Source organism: Ranitomeya variabilis, chromosome 4 (assembly GCF_051348905.1).
Source record: "Ranitomeya variabilis isolate aRanVar5 chromosome 4, aRanVar5.hap1, whole genome shotgun sequence".
Lineage (NCBI taxonomy): Eukaryota > Metazoa > Chordata > Amphibia > Anura > Dendrobatidae > Ranitomeya > Ranitomeya variabilis.
This window is the reverse complement of record NC_135235.1, coordinates 287,743,104-287,760,763: the sequence shown is the minus strand read 5'-3', so window position 1 is coordinate 287,760,763 and position 17,660 is coordinate 287,743,104. Positions and strand designations below refer to the sequence as shown.

Sequence of the window (17,660 nt, the reverse complement as noted above, 5' to 3'; positions counted from 1 at the left end):
GAGGTAGTCACCAGGAATGGTTTTCATTTCACAGGTGTGCCCTGTCAGGTTTAATAAGTGGGATTTCTTGCCTTATAAATGGGGTTGGGACCATCAGTTGTGTTGTGCAGAAGTCTGGTGGATACACAGCTGATAGTCCTACTGAGTAGACTGTTAGCTGCTTTTTTCTTGCCATAATACAAATTCTAAGTAAAGAAAAACGAGTGGCCATCATTACTTTAAGAAATGAAGGTCAGTCAGTCCGAAAAATTGGGCAAACTTTGAAAGTGTCCCCAAGTGCAGTGGCAAAAACCATCAAGGGCTACAAAGAAACTGGCTCACATGAAGACCGCCCCAGGTAAGGAAGACCAAGAGTCACCTCTGCTTCTGAGGATAAGTTTATCCGAGTCACCAGCCTCAGAAATCGCAGGTTAACAGCAACTCAGATTAGAGACCAGGTCAATGCCACACAGAGTTCTAGCAGCAGACACATCTCTACAACTGTTGGAGACTTTGTGCAGCAGGCCTTCATGGTAAAATAGCTGCTAGGAAACCACTGCTAATGACAGGCAACAAGCAGAAGAGACTTGTTTGGGCTAAAGAACACAAGGAATGAACATTAGACCATTGGAAATCTGTGCTTTGGTCTGATGAGTCCAAATTTTAGATCTTTGGTTCCAACCACCGTGTCTTTGTGCGACGCAGAAAAGGTGAACGGATGGACTCTACATGCCTGGTTCCCACCGTGAAGCATGGAGGAGGTGTGATTGTGTGGGGGTTCTTTGCTGGTGACACTATTGGGGATTTATTCAAAATTAAAGGCATACTGAACCAGCATGGCTACCACAGCATCTTGCAGCGACATGCTATTCCATCCGGTTTGCGTTTAGTTGGATCATCATTTATTTTTCTGAACAGGACAATGACCCCAAACACACCTCCAGGCTGTGCAAGGGCTATTTGACCAAGAAGGAGAGTGATGGGGTGCTACGCCAGATGACTTGGCCTCCACAGTCACCAGACCTGAACCCAATCGAGATGGTTTTGGGTGAGCTGGACCGCAGAGTGAAGGCAAAAGGGCCAACAAGTGCTAAGCATCTTTGGGAACTTTTTCAAGATTGTTGGAAGACCATTCCCGGTTACTACCTCTTGAAGCTCATCGAGAGAATGCCAAGAGTGTGCAAAGCAGTCATCAAAGCAAAAGGTGGCTACTTTAAAGAACCTAGAATATAAGACATAATTTCAGTTGTTTCACACTTTTTTGTTAAGTATATAATTCTACATGTGTTAATTCATAGTTTTGATGCCTTCAGTGTGAATGTACAATTTTCATAGTCATGAAAATACAGAAAAATCTTTAAATGAGAAGGTGTGTCCAAACTTTTGGTCTGTACTGTACTTATCGTGCAGCGATTACCCTGATTCTTATTATCTTACGAATAGTGTTGAGCGATACCTTCCGATATTTGAAAGTATCGGTATCGGATTGGATCGGCCGATATCCAAAAAATATCGGATATCGCCGATACCAATACAAGTCAATGGGACACAAATATTGGAAGTGATCCTGGATGGTTCCCAGGGTCTGAAGGAGAGGAAACTCTCCTTCAGGCCCTGGGATCCATATTCATGTGAAAAATAAAGAATAAAAATAAAAAATATGGATATACTCACCCTCGGACGAGCCCTGGCTGTCACCGCTGCAAGCGTCTGCCTCCATTCCTAAGAATGCAGAGTGAAGGACCTTCGATGACGTCGCGGCTTGTGATTGGTCGCGTGACCGCTCATGCGACCAATCACAAGCCGCGACGTCATAGCAGGTCCTACACTCACTGCATTCTTAGGAACGGAGGCTGCCGGTTGCACCGCTGAGGTCCAGGGTCTGTCGGAGGGGTGAGTATATCCATATTTTTTATTCTTTATTTTTTACATGAATATGGATCCCAGCGCCTGAAGGAGAGTCTCCTCCAGACCCTGGGAACCATACGCACCGCACACGCCTGGGAACTTATAGGAACTTCCGATTCCGATTTCCGATATCACAAAAATATCGGAACTCGGTATCGGAATTCCGATACAGCGAATATCGGCCGATACCCGATATTTGCAGTATCTGAATGCTCAACACTACTTACGAACAATGCTGAGCTCTCTGTCACACACATAATGGCGGTTTAGTCTGTTCAAGTGGAGTGTGACAATAGGTCTTTGGTAATTCACTGTCTCATTGTATATTTAACCCCTTTCCAACATGAGACTTGCATTTACAGTGTTTGGAAAGCACCCAGGAACTATGCCCTTTCCATGCATGGCAGAGGCCAGCTGTGTTATACAGCCATTACCCACTGACTACCGCACAGGGTTCTGCTGCCTAACCCCCTTAGATACCGCTTTCAAGAACTGCAGCATCTAAGTGGTTAAACAGAGAGTAGGTTCCAGGGTCTCATGAAGGCATCTGTATTTGCAATCTTTTTATTCTTTTGAAGCAGAGCTAAATGTAGAATACACTGCAATATTGAAGTATTACAGTGCATTATACCTAAGTTTCTAGGTTGACTAACAAAAAGTGTAAAAACGCTTACACTTTTTAACAAAAATATACTTTTGTGCTTTAAAAAAAAAATTAGACATGTTGAAAAGTTGCTGGTTGAGCAGAGTCAGGACCCATATACACCTATACACTGCCAAAAATTATCACATTCACCTGTAAGCTGCCATAAATCTGCAGACATGTCATATCTGTGAGTGGTATTACCCGGTCCCCAACCCTAGCCAGATGCCAGCTTTTGACGACTTTCCTGAGGAATCTTGGCTCATTCAGCATAGGCAATGGCAAATGTGACATACACTCCACAATCTTCCAGGACTTCTTCTGAAGCTAAGGCTTGGCGCAATGTGAGATATGCTTGGGCTCATTGTCCTGGTGGAAGATCCAAAGATGCCCAAGCTTCAGCCTCCTCACAGAAGTCATGTTCTTTTCTCCTAGGATTTCTTAATACCTGATTGAATCTATCTTGCTCTCCATAGTCTGAAGGTTTCCAGAGCTAGAGGAAGCAAAGTAGCCCCAGATCATTGCTGCACTATCACCATTCTTCACTGTGGGCATCACCAAACCACTGTCATGCATTACTGAGTCACCAACATGTGTCACTGTAGGCATCACTGAGCCACAGCTATGTTTTACTTTAGGTATCGTTCAACCACCGCCATTTTTCACTGTAGGTATCACCAAGCCACCACCATTTTTCACTGTAGGCATCACCGAGTCACCACCATGCTTCACTGTAGGCGAAACTGAGCCTCCAGCATGCTGCATTTTAGGCAAGTTCCAGTTTTGTTTTATCACTTCAGAGTAAAATCCCCAAACACCTGTGGGCTATTTCTATAGTTTTCAGTATATTAGAGTCTACTTTGCTTGTGCTTTTGGGTTAGTAGAGGGGACGTCTTGGTGTTCAGGCATGGAGACCTTCAGAGTGTATTATCCTGTTTACTGTGCAATCTGAAGCCTCTGCGACAGCTGCAATCAAACTGGATGGTTTAACTTTTAACCTTGAGCTTGTGAACTTTTCTTCCAGCTGTATCTCTAGGATTATTCATTGCTTTTATATCTTTGCACCACTTTCTTAAAAACCCCAAGTTATTAATTTCAAGGGCGAGTAATGAAGAACCGAGAAGGGCGAGTAAAGCTACAAAACAAAATGAGTACAGAGCCCACACAACACAGATTCACTCCCTCACCTCCTGTAGCAGCTTGACAGGTGATCGTGGCTCCCGGCTAAAAGTTCAGCTTTTTCTGCATTTATATGAATAATAATATCTGTGCGCTCCAGACAATTCTTGGGTGTGTTATGTGTTTGTGCACATTCCCCAAGCCACAATGTGTCAGCAAGCACCTAAAAGGTGTTACAAAATGTGCTGGATTACCACAGGGCAGCGTAGTTTCACATTTTCTAAGAATTAACCATATTTCCCTTTAATTTGCATTTGCCAATGAAGCACAGAACCAGTAATATGATATAATAGAGCAATTAGTTGAGCAGGAGGAACAATTAAATCTTGTGGATTACAAAAATGGACACTTGTATTTCTTTTGAAGCTTGATTTATGTATCAAGCAAGTGAAGGTGGTCTCTGGTTCACCTCCTATGGACACAGTTGGTAGGATGGAACCACCACCTTGGGCAATAGGATGTATCGGCAGTCCGTACTTGGACCGTGCATGTCAGGCGTGTGAATCTGTCTTCGGGAGCTTAAGGGATTTTTTTTTTTTTTTGTTAATCTTAAATGTGTATTTCGGGTTAAAAATAATTTCCATCAGCTCATTGATGGACTATTAATTAACCCATTCTGCAGCCAGTGAAACACAGAGGCTAGATAAAGCAAATTGTGCAAACATTTTTAATGAAACCCTACTGCAAAAATAATTTTTAGCCCAAAATTCATTCATTTAAGAAAAAGTAAATAAAATTGACCCTAAAGGTGGACAAAAGAAAATGTTTTTCTTGTGTTTGTTTGTTTGTCACTCCTATAAATGTAGTCACTATTTCCATTCTTTCTTGGTAATTGAACCATTTTCTGCTTTGTGTGGTTACATTATCAGTTTCCACATAGCCATTGTTGATGATCCATTATATTACCTTACCAATAAGGAAACTCAACGTTTTACCGACCTCCATCGAACTTCAGAAGTGCGCTGGAATTTATGGCCGAGGATGTTGATTTTGGGACCTCTGGGGTACCATAAAATGGCGGAGGTCCTTACATTTAAGGCCAAGGAAGTTGGGCTAATACAATTACGGAGCTTCAGCTCTGTGCAGTAGTCAGGTCAGTTCAGCTAAAATGGAAAAAAATAGCTGAAAATGGACCAGTGCTTCCTGCAATGCTTCCTGGGACAACGTGCTTTGCTATCTTATCAATTATTCATCCTTCGTTGTGATGTTTTGCTGCGGCCTCGGCGAACTGCATTTCTGCTGCTTTTCACACCTTCCAGTAAATATTGTGAATCTGATACGTCAGTATGTCCCATTGTTTGCATTGCAGCTTTTTTTTCTGTAAAGGTACCGTCACACTAAACGATATCGCTAGCGATCCGTGACGTTGCAGCATCCTGGATAGCGATATCGTTGTGTTTGACACGCAGCAGCGATCAGGATCCTGCTGTGATATCGCTGGTCGTTGATTAAAGTTCAGAACTTTATTTGGTCGTCAGATCGCCGTGTATCGTTGTGTTTGACAGTAAAAGCAACGATACCAGCGATGTTTTACAATGGTAACCAGGGTAAATATCGGGTTACTAAGCGCAGGGCCGTGCTTAGTAACCCGATGTTTACCCTGGTTACCAGTGTAAAATGTAAAAAAACAAACAGTACATACTCACCTTTGCGTCCCCCGCCGTCCGCTTCCTGCACTGACTGAGCGCCGGCCGTAAAGTGAAAGCACAGCACAGCGGTGACGTCACCGCTCTGCTGTTAGGGCCGGCAGTCAGTGCAGGGAAGCGGACGCTGGGGGACGCGAAGGTGAGTATGTGCTGTTTGTTTTTTTACATTTTACACTGGTAACCAGGGTAAACATCGGGTTACTAAGCGCGGCCCTGCGCTTAGCAACCCGATGTTTACCCTGGTTACCCAGGGACCTCGGCATCGTTGGTCGCTGGAGAGCGGTCTGTGTGACAGCTCTCCAGCGACCAAGCAGCGACGCTGCAGCGATCGGCATCGTTGTCTGTATCGCTGCAGCGTCGCTTAGTATGACGGTACCTTAACTCTCCGTCCCGTTAATTTGTACATGTGCCTTAAATGACACCGATTTATTTTAGTTGTGATTTTTAGATGTATTTTTAGAAGTCGTAATTGAATAATATTGTATTGTAGTGAGGTCAGCTGTCTTTTCAGAGCTATAACAGAAGACGTTTTGGAGACAGACCTTTTTCTTGAGCAAAACTTGGTTATCATTGGCTTGTGGTCATCTTAGAGCAGATCTGCAACCGGATTTCACATTACAAACAGCATACTTTGTAAAATAGTACACCAGCTTCAACAGGTCCAAGAGCTCTGTCAGGATGACTAATATAATTCTTAGGTTTAACTCGGTCTCCACCCACCTAGCTTGATATACAGATCCTCAGTGTCCCTCCTCCCTGCTGCTGCTGAGATTTCACGCTGCTCAGTACATGCTGCAGCCCCCAGTCAGTGGCTGAGCAGAGACTAAATACCCTTGGACTCATGAGCCCACTTGAGCTGTACCTCATTTTAATGTCGGGGTCATACAGCCATTCTAAGGGCTCCTTCTCACTTGCGAGAAATACGTCGCGAGTTTCGCAGGTTAAAACCCTGCTCTGGTGGCGGCACTCCAGAGCGGAGCGTGCAGCTCCATGTATTGCTGTGCTGCTGCACGCTCCGCTCTGGAGTGCTGGCGCCAGAGCAGGGTTTTAACCTGCGAGACTCGACGTATTTCTCGCAAGTGAGAAGGAGGCCCTAACATGCATTTTCAAAGTAAGCATACCAGTCTCATCCGGTCTCTGAGATCTATTTCATTACGTTTGCGGCTTGTATTGTGACAGATCCACTTTAAAGTTGCAAGGGCAAACATTTATTTTTGCATGGTTTCCGTTCAACTTTTTCCCCCAGTATCAAAACCCAACGTGGGGTCAGTCCAGAAAATGGTCGTGTCCTGGGAGTCGCCCTTATAAAACATTTGGGAAGATGTATGAAAACTTTAAGAAACTAAAACTGTGTTTTAGCTTCATGTCATTTCTGCTCTTGAATAAAGAAAACTGAGCTGTGATTGGTTGCTATGGGCAACAAAAAAAAGTTTTGTTTTTAAATCTGCCCTAAACGATAAGAATTTCTGAAAATTCTAAACAGAAAAACAGTCTTTGTCGCCCATAGCAACCAATTGGTGCTTTAATTTTGTATTCTATGCTTTAAAAATAAAATCTGCGATTGGGCAACAAATAAGCTTTTGGTGTTGTGGTTTTCTTAGATTTTTTTTTTTTTTTTTTTAAAGACCAATCTGCCCACTGTTGCCATGATTTCCTGGGATGCTTTAGTTCTGTTCCCCACACCTCCTGGGGGGGGGGGGGTTGCGTGACCCACCCTGAAGTGCCCAATCTCTGACGAATTCTGGCGCAGGAGTCTCAGGAAATCCCAGGTCACTTGATGACTGTGTCAGCCCTATGTGCTGACCTTACGGCAGGAATAAATCATGTCACCGTGTCCTCTAGGAGCGATATGGACCCCCAATCACTGCAGCTTAATGAGCGTATGAACATTGGGGAACAGCAGCTTGGATGCTGCGCTGATGAAAACCATCCCTGATGTTGGAGCCCCTCTTGTTTTATTATTATATGCGATGGGCTTATATGGCCGGTTTCAGGCTCTGCTCACCCACCAGGTCTCCTGACACAAGCCAGGTGCCTCGTAATATGGCCTATGCGTGGGCTCTACATGTCACGTTTCATACTCTGAGCGCAAATGTCGCTTATCTGTAGCCGGCCTTTGTTACATTTCTGCTTTCTTGTATTGTTTTTTTTTCTCTTTGCAGCTTTGTCTTACCGTCCTGGTGTTGTTTTCGGGCCTGTATGCAATCTCCACCCTGCACACCATCATACTGGTTATTGGTCTGGTCTGGGCCTTTCTTAAAGTCACTATTGGTATCCTGGCCGTGAGTATTCCTATTACCACCAGCAGTGTATGTACAGAGCCATCCGGTATGGTCAGTACAAAAAAATTACACAACATTTGTATTTTTTCTGAATAATAAGGGTATGTGCACACGATGCAGATTTAGTGCAGAATTGGTGCAGATCTGCAGCAGATTTAGTGCAGAATTGGTGCAGATCTGCAGCAGAAACGCTGCAGATCTGCACTGTGATTTATAGTACAATGTAAATCAATGCGGAAAAAAAAAAAGCTGTGCACATGGTGCAGAAAAATCTGCGCAGAAACGCTGCAGATTTCAAAGAAGTGCATGTCACTACTTTTGTGCAGTTCTGCAGCGTTTCTGCACCCCTCCATTATAGAAATAAAATCTGCACTAAAAACGCATAAAAAACGCAGCTGTGGATTCTGCCAGGAGATGCAGATTTTGTGCAGAAAATTCTGCACACCTTTTCTTACGTGTGCACATAGCCTAAGAAGTCAATCCCAATAAATAGAAAGGAAACGAGCACAAGACTGGCATTTCTGACATGTCGAAAGGGTTATGTATTACTAGCAGAATAGGTAGATTTACCAATGAGAAGTCTGATAAAGCTGTGACTCCCCAATAAATGCATCCAAATTTATTTCAATACAGATTTTAAAGGAATTAAAGCCTCTCGTGTGGATATTTGTGCTACAGAACCTTCCAGAGGTGGCGTATTTGGTGTATCTTCTATACAAGGTACCTTCATGTGTTGGTGCTGTTTTGTTGGTTGCCGTTAGAGTTGGAGCGTATCGATTCACGGGACCCGGTCTGTCCCCCATGTCAGTAATTTGTGGCCTCTGGACGGGAGCCCTGATGACCGCCTCCTACCTAATGGCATCCGTGGCTGTTGTTTGGTTTGGCCGGCCTGGCATGATGTTATCCTTGCGGAGAAATGCATATGTTATGTCGTGCCAGTCCCCAACTCCAGCCCCACACCCACCCCGAAAAAAAATAAAAGTGCTGCACGTTAGGAAAGACATTTTGGGATTTGTGCAAATGTGGACGTATTGGCAAGGTTACTTTATTTTTATAGGTGGGATAGTCACATAAAGGATCAAGAATGGGACTGACACTTTTTTGGGGGCAAAATTAAAGCCATATTTTAAAAAATAAAAAGTAAAAAAAAATCCTATGATAAGAAATATATAGACCCTCAGAAAATATTGTTTTGCTGTTAAACCGGTACTAAGTTTCTCCAATGCGTTTTGAGCACTATATTTTTTTTATATAATTTCAAATCTCCCTGATTTTTTTTTTTTTTTGCTGGTTATCTCCACTTACCGTATGTCTTTATAGTAGTCAGTGCTTTGTTTTTCCCTGGCAGAGCTCCAAATTCTTTGTATAATCGTGTCTAAGGATAAAATCCTGTGCACCTGCAGCTACCACTAGAGGGAGCTAACTGCATACTGTTGAGTTTAGCTCTTAGGCTCCCTCTAGGGGTGGCTGAGGAGTATGGAACGCCTTATCAGAAAAAAAGCTTGTTTGTAAATTAATATGTACAAAATATTAATGTATTTAGATTATTTAAAAAAAGAAAACTGTTGCTCAAAGGTGGACCTTCCTTTCAGGTCCTTTATAGTGTTAACAAGAAATGGCAGAACGGTATTGTACCGGCAGCACTGGCCCTTTTAATAAGTGAACTTGTTATCTCTTGTTTTGTCTTCCATGAATTCCAGCATGGAAGTGTTTATTAGAGCTAGGAGCTGTACCTGTCCGTGTCCGTCATGTCAGAGTACAGGCTGTTCACATCACTTGTGCTTTGCTATCAGGTGGCGATGGAATGGGGCATCGACAACTCCTACACGCTGGAAGCTGCGGCTGTGCTGGGCTCCGTCATCTCGGTGGTTATTAAGTCCGTGCTGTTTTGGTCTCTGTACCGAGTGTATCAGAGTTTCGGCCAAGGACTCAGAGAGAGAAGTAAGTAACGTGCAGTGTTCTAGGTGTTGGGCAGGACTGTGACCCTGAAAGCGGTTCTTTTTAGAGTATGGAAAATGGTAAAAAAAAATAAAAATTATGCAAACCGTGTGGAACAGTCCTGTGTGTGTGTGTGTGTGTGTGTGTGTATGTATGTGTATATATATATATATATATATATATATATATATATATATATATACACACACAGTTAGGTCCATATATATTTGGACAGAGACAACATTTTTCTTATTTTGGTTATAGACATTACCACAATGAATTTTAAACAAAACAATTCAGATGCAGTTGAAGTTCAGACTTTCAGCTTTCATTTGAGGGTATCCACATTAAAATTGGATGAAGGGTTTAGGAGTTTCAGCTCCTTAACATGTGCCACCCTGTTTTTTAAAGGGACCAAAAGTAATTGGACAATTGACTCCAAGGCTATTTCATGGACAGGTGTGGGTAATCCCTTTGTTATGTCATTCTCAATTAAGCAGATAAAAGGCCTGGAGTTGATTTGAGGTGTGGTGCTTGCATTTGGAAGGTTTTGCTGTGAAGTAAACATGCGGTCAAAGGAGCTCTCCATGCAGGTGAAACAAGCCATCCTTAAGCTGCGAAAACAGAAAAAACCCATCCGAGAAATTGCTACAATATTATGAGTGGCAAAATCTACAGTTTGGTACATCCTGAGAAAGAAAGAAAGCACTGGTGAACTCATCAATGCAAAAAGACCTGGGCGTCCACGGAAGACAACAGTGGTGGATGATCGCAGAATAATCTCCATGGTGAGGAGAAATCCATTCACAACAGCCAACCAAGTGAACAACACTCTCCAGGAGGTCGGCATATCAATATCCAAATCTACCATAAAGAGAAGACTGCATGAAAGTAAATACAGAGGGTTCACTGCACGGTGCAAGCAACTCATAAGCATCAAGAATAAAAAGGCTAGACTGGACTTTGCTAAAAAACATCTAAAAAAGCCAGCACCGTTCTGGAAGAACATTCTTTGGACAGATGAAACCAAGATCAACCTCTACCAGAATGATGGAAAGAGAAAAGTATGGCAAAGGCGTGGTACAGCTCATGATCCAAAGCATAGCACATCATCTGTAAAACACGGCGGAGGCAGTGTGATGGCTTGGGCATGCATGGCTGCCAGTGGCACTGGGTCACTAGTGTTTATTGATGATGTGACACAGGACAAAAGCAGCCGAATGAATTCTGAGGTATTCAGAGCCATACTGTGTGCTCAGATCCAGCCAAATGCAGCCAAACTGATTGGTCGTCGTTTCATACTACAGATGGACAATGACCCAAAACATAAAGCCAAAGAAACCCAGGAGTTTATTAAAGCAAAGAAGTGGAATATTCCTGAATGGCCAAGTCAGTCACCTGATCTCAACCCAATTGAGCATGCATTTCACTTGTTAAAGACTAAACTTCAGACAGAAAGGCCCACAAACAAACAGCAACTGAAAACCACCGCAGTGAAGGCCTGGCAGAGCATCAAAAAGGAGGAAACACAGCGTCTGGTGATGTCCATGAGTTCAAGACTTCAGGCAGTCATTGCCAACAAAGGGTTTTCAACCAAGCACTACAAATAAACATTTTATTTAAAATTATTGAATCTGTCCAATTACTTTTGGTCCCTTTAAAAACAGGGTGGCACATGTTAAGGAGCTGAAACTCCTAAACCCTTCATCCAATTTTAATGTAGATACCCTCAAATGAAAGCTGAAAGTCTGAACTTCAACTGCATCTGAATTGTTTTGTTTAAAATTCATTGTGGTAATGTCTATAACCAAAATAAGAAAATGTTGTCTCTGTCCAAATATATATGGACCTAACTGTGTGTGTGTGTGTGTGTGTGTATATGTATATATATATATATATATATATATATATATATATATATATATATATATATATACATACATACATACATACATACATACATACATACATACATACATACATACATACATACATACATACATACATACATACATACATACATACATACATACACACTCACTGGCCACTTTATTAGGTACACCTGTCCAACTTCTTGTTAACACTTAATTTCTAATCCGCCAATCACATGGCGGCAACTCCGTGCATTTAGGCATGTAGACATGGTCAAGACAATCTCCTGCAGTTCAAACCGAGCATCAGTATGGGGAAGAGAGGTGATTTGAGTGCCTTTGAACGTGGCATGGTTGTTGGTGCCAGAAGGGCTGGTCTGAGTATTTCAGAAACTGCTGATCTACTGGGATTTTCACGCACAACCATCTCTAGGGTTTACAGAGAATGGTCCGAAAAAGAAAAAAAATCCAGTGAGCGGCAGTTCTGTGGGCGGAAATGCCTTGTTGATGCCAGAGGTCAGAGGAGAATGGGCAGACTGGTTCGAGCTGATAGAAAGGCAACAGTGACTCAAATCGCCACCCGTTACAACCAAGGTAGGCCTAAGAGCATCTCTGAACGCACAGTGCGTCGAACTTTGAGGCAGATGGGCTACAGCAGCAGAAGACCACACCGGGTACCACTCCTTTCAGCTAAGAACAGGAAACTGAGGCTACAATTTGTACAAGCTCATCGAAATTGGACAGTAGAAGATTGGAAAAACGTTGCTTGGTCTGATGAGTCTCGATTTCTGCTGCGACATTCGGATGGTAGGGTCAGAATTTGGCGTAAACAACATGAAAGCATGGATCCATCCTGCCTTGTATGGAGCATCTTTGGGATGTGCAGCCGACAAATCTGCGGCAACTGTGTGATGCCATCATGTCAATATGGACCAAAATCTCTGAGGAATGCTTCCAGCACCTTGTTGAATCTATGCCACGAAGAATTGAGGCAGTTCTGAAGGCAAAAGGGGGTCCAACCCGTTACTAGCATGGTGTACCTAATAAAGTGGCCGGTGAGTGTGTGTGTGTATGTGTGTGTGTATGTATATGTATATGTATATATATATATATATATATATATATATATATATATATATATATATATATATATATATATATATATATATATAAATATAAGCTGAAGAGCCCGGCGTTGCCTGGGCATAGTAAATATCTGTGGTTAGTTATAGCACCTCACTTCTCTTATTTTCCCATCACGCCTCTCATTTTCCCCCTCACATCTCTTATTTTCCCCCTCACTCCTCTCATTCCCCCCTAACACTTGTCATTTCGACCTCACATCTTTTATTTTCCGATCACTCCACTATTTTCCCTCACTCCTCTCATTTTGCACTCACACCTTTTCATTTTCACCTCACACCCCTCATTTTCCCCTCAGTATATACATGTTTGTCATCTCCCTTATATATAGTATACACCTGTATGTCATCTCCTGTATATAGCATCTCCCTTGTAAATAGTATATACCTGCTGTATGTCATCTCCTCCTGTATATTGTATATACCTGTGTCATCTCCTCCTGTATATAGTATATACCTGTATGTCATCTCTTCTGTATATACTATATACCTGTATGTCATCTCCTATATATAGTATATACCTGCTGTATGTCATCTCCTCCTCTATATACCTATGTGTCATCTCTTTTATATAGTATATATCTGTGTCATCTCCCCTGTATATAGTATGTACCTGTATGTCATCTCCTCCTGTATATAGTATGTACCTGTATGTCATCTCCTCCTGTATATAGTATATATGTGTCATCTCCCCTGTATATAGTGTATACCTGTGTCATCTCCTCCTGTATATAGTATATACCTGTGTCATCTCCTCCTGTATATAGTATGTACTTGTATGTCATCTCCTCCTGTATATAGTATATACCTGTGACATCTCCCCTGTATATAGTATATACCTGTGTCATCTCCCCTGTATATAGTATATACGTGTGTCATCTCCTCTTGTGTATAGTATATACCTGTCATCTCCCCTGTATATAGTATGTGTGTCATCTCCATATAGTATATACCTGTATGTCATCTCCTCCTGTATATAGTATATACCTGTCTCATCTCCCCTGTATATAGTATATTTGTGTGTCATCTCCTCCTGAATATAGTATATACCTGTGTGTCATCTCCTCTTGTATATAGTATATACCTGTATGTCATCTCCTCCTGTATATAGTATATACCTGTCTCATCTCCTCCTGTATATAGTATATACCTGTGTGTCATCTCCCCTGTAAATAGTATATACCTGTGTGTCATCTCCTCCTGTATATAGTATATATCTGTATGTCATCTCCTCCTGTATTAGCCCTCGTTCACACGTTATTTGGTCAGTATTTTTACCTCAGTATTCGTAAGCTAAATTGGCAGCCTGATAAATCCCCAGCCAACAGGAAGCCCTCCCCCCTGGCAGTATATATTAGCTCACACATACACATAATAGACAGGTCATGTGACTGACAGCTGCCGTATTTCCTATATGGTACATTTGTTGCTCTTGTAGTTTGTCTGCTTATTAATCAGATTTTTATTTTTGAAGGATAATACCAGACTTGTGTGTGTTTTAGGGCGAGTTTCATGTGTCAAGTTGTGTGTGTTGAGTTGCATGTGGCTACATGCATGTAGCGACTTTTGTGAGATGAGTTTTGTGTGGCGACATGCGTATAGCAACTTTTTGTGTGTCGAGTTGCATGTGACAGGTTAGTGTAGCAAGTTGTGTGCAGCAAGTTTTGCGCGTGGCGAGTTTTATGTGTGGTGCGTTTTGAGTATGTGCAAGTTTTGCGTGCGGCGACTTTTCCACGAGGTGAGTTTTGCACGTGTGGCGAGTTTTGCATTTGGCGAGTTTTGCACGTGGCGAGTTTTGAGCGGCGACTTTTGTGTTTCGACTTTTATGTGGCGAGGTTGGTGTATGTGTGGTGAAATGTGCGCTGAGGGTGATATGTGTTCAAGCACGTGGTAGTGTGTGGCGCATTTTGTGTGTGAGTTCATATCCCCGTGTGTGGTGAGTATCCCATGTCGGGGCCCCACCTTAGCAACTGTACGGTATATACTCTTTGGCGCCATCGCTCTCACTCTTTAAGTCCCCCTTGTTCACATCTGGCAGCTGTCAATTTGCCTCCAACACTTTTTCTTTCACTTTTTCCCCATTATGTAGATAGGGGCAAAATTGTTTGGTGAATTGTAACGCGCGGGGTTAAAATTTCACCTCACAACATAGCCTATGACGCTCTCGGGGTCCAGACGTGTGACTGTGCAAAATTTTGTGGCTGTAGCTGCGACGGTGCAGATGCCAATCCCGGAGAGAGACACACACACACACACACACACACACACACACACACACACACACACACACACACACACACACACACACACACACACACACACACACACACACACACACACACCTTTATATATTAGATATATATATGTCTTTTATTATCTTCCTCTCTACAGTGTTTTCTTCCTATGGAAGGATTGATTCCTAGAATTACTGAAGGATTATATTGAAGGACCTTCCCAATATTGCCAGGACAGACTGTTGTAATCCTATCATTATGGAGATGGGAGGTAACATGTAGCGTCGCTGAGCTCGTCCGAGCCGCCCAGGAAAAGGAAAAGTTCATCTTTTAATCGTCAATCCCTCGAGTTTCCGTCTCTCCACTCCTGCATTACATCGCGGCCGCTTCCCTTGTACTGCACTAGATTTGTAATTTTAGATCTTTTAATTGTCGCTCTTCCACTATTTATTCTGCAGTTTTTCTACATGTATCTGTAAGTAACAGCCAATTCAGGTGTCTCTACATAACATATAGGTGCTTTTCAGTAAATTAGAATATCATCAAAAAGTTAATTTATTTCAGTTCTTCAATACAAAAAGTGAAACTCATATTATATAGAGTCATTACAGACAGAGTGATCTATTTCTCGTGTTTATTTCTGTTAATGTTGATGATTATGGCTTACAGCCAATGAAAACCCAAAAGTCATTATCTCAGTAAATTAGAATACTTTATAACACTAGCTTGAAAAAATGATTTTAAAATCTGAAATGTTGGCCTACTGAAATGTATGTTCAGTAAATGCACTCAATACTTGGTCTGGGCTCCTTTTGAATCAATTACTGCATCAATACGGCGTGACATGGAGGCGATCAGCCTGTGGCACTGCTGAGGGGTTATGGAAGCCCAGGTTGCTTTGATAGCAGCCTTCAGCTCGTCTGCATTGTTGGGTCTGGTGTTTCTCATCTTCCTCTTGACAATACTCCATAGATTCTCTATGGAGTTAAGGTCAGGCGAGTTTGCTGCCAATCAAGCACAGTGATACTGTTGTTTTTACACCAGGTATTGGTACTTTTGGCAGTGTGGACAGGTTCCAAGATCTGCTGGAGCATTAAATTTCTATCTGCAAAAAGCTTGTCGGCTGAGGGAAGCATGAAGTGCTCTAAAATGTCCTGGTAGACGGCTGTGCTGACTTTGGTCTTGATAAAACACAGTGGACCTACACCAGCAGATGACATGGCTCCCCAAACCATCACTGATTGTGGAAACTTCACACTAGACCTCAGCAGCTTGGATTGTGGCCTCTCCACTCTTCCTCCAGAATCTGGGACCTTGATTTCCAAATGAAATGCAAAATTTACTTTCATCTGAAAACAACAGCTTGGACCACTGAGCAACAATCCAGTTCTTTTTCTCCTTGGCCCAGGTAAGACGCTTCTGGCGTTGTCTGTTGGTCATGAGTGGCTTGACACTTGTAGCCCATGTCCTGGATATGTCTGTGTGGTGGCTCTTCAAGCAATGACTCCAGCAGCAGTCCACTCCTTGTGAATCTCCCCCAAATTTTTGAATGGCCTTTTTCTTCACAATCCTTTCAATGCTGTGGTTATCCTGGTTGCTTGTGCACCTTTTTCTACCACACTTTTTCCTTCCACTCAACTTTCCATTAATGTGCTTGGAACTCTGTGAACAGCCAGCTTCTTTAGTAATGACTTTTTGTGGCTTACCCTCCTTGTGGAGTGTGTCAATGACTGCCTTCTGGACATCTGTCAAGTCAGAAGTCTTCCCCATGATTGTAGAGCCTACTGAAAGAGAATTTGGAAGTCTTTGCAGGTGTTTTTTGTTAATTATTCTAATTTACTGAGATAATGATTTTTGGGTTTTCATTGGCTGTAAGCCATAATCAGCAACATTAACAGAAATAAACACGTGAAATAGATCACTCTGTTTGTAATGTCTGTATATAATATGTGAGTTTCTCTTTTTGTATTGAAGAACTGAAATAAATTAACGTTTTGATATTCTAATTTTGTGAGAAGCACCTGTATATATTCAGTCATGCCAAGCCTCCTTGTCCAAAGCTCAGTGATCAGAGTAATGGCCTCTTTTAGGTGAGCAGCTTTCATTCCAGTCTTATTGGGCCTTTACCTGACGAATGAACAAAATACACATTCGTAGGGTGCAATGATTTTTGTGCCGCATAGTATGTTCGTCCGCCTGTGTAAATGAGTCAGTAAATGGCCGCCGATCAGCTTGAAGATAGTCTCTCGGCGTTTTTTTTTTTTTAACAGCCTGGATCGACTGATAAAAGGTCCCTAATCGCAGATGGACTGCCAAACAACCACAACCTTTCGGAAGGGGGGTAATTGGGCAGATCATTCAGAGCAAATAAACTGATATCAATGTGGAGGTCAAAGCTAGATTAGTAGAAATAACCAACATTCACCCCATGTCTTTTGATGTTGTTTTTTTTTTTTTGTTTTTTATGCAATATTTCTAAAAAAAAAATAAAAAAATAAAAAATTTTAGATTTTAGTTTACGTCAAGTGGCTGCTATTTTAAGGTTGTTTTTTTTTTCTCCTGTTTTGGAAAATGTTACCCAGCTGCAGTTTTTACAACAAAAACAAATCATGCTTTACTCCCGCTCCCCAGGTCTCTGCTGCTGCTCCTATTGTCTGTTGTCTACAGTACTGATGTCAATAACAGACATAGGGAGCAGCAGTGGATACCTGGACCAGGCAGGTAAAGAACAGCCTCTTTCTTTTTTTTTCTTCTTTTTTTTTTATTGCAGTTGCAGGACAGGGTTGTTTAGAAACCGGAAAACCCCTTTAAGTAATTTTCACAACTTGTGCCGTTACT

At 42.1% G+C, this 17,660-nt stretch overlaps 1 protein-coding gene across 1 annotated transcript in view; it reads left to right on the top strand.

The window, feature by feature from the left end:
- Positions 1 to 17,336, top strand: part of LOC143764495 (uncharacterized) — a 48,828-nt gene extending 31,492 nt beyond the window's left edge. The window contains exons 6-9 of the mRNA XM_077250106.1: positions 7,518 to 7,637; positions 8,271 to 8,357; positions 9,431 to 9,578; positions 14,980 to 17,336. Of these exons, the coding sequence (XP_077106221.1) occupies positions 7,518 to 7,637; positions 8,271 to 8,357; positions 9,431 to 9,578; positions 14,980 to 15,011 (387 nt within the window). The 3' untranslated portion in view covers positions 15,012 to 17,336. The remainder of the gene's footprint in view (positions 1 to 7,517; positions 7,638 to 8,270; positions 8,358 to 9,430; positions 9,579 to 14,979) is intronic.
- Positions 17,337 to 17,660: the final 324 nt, after the last annotated feature.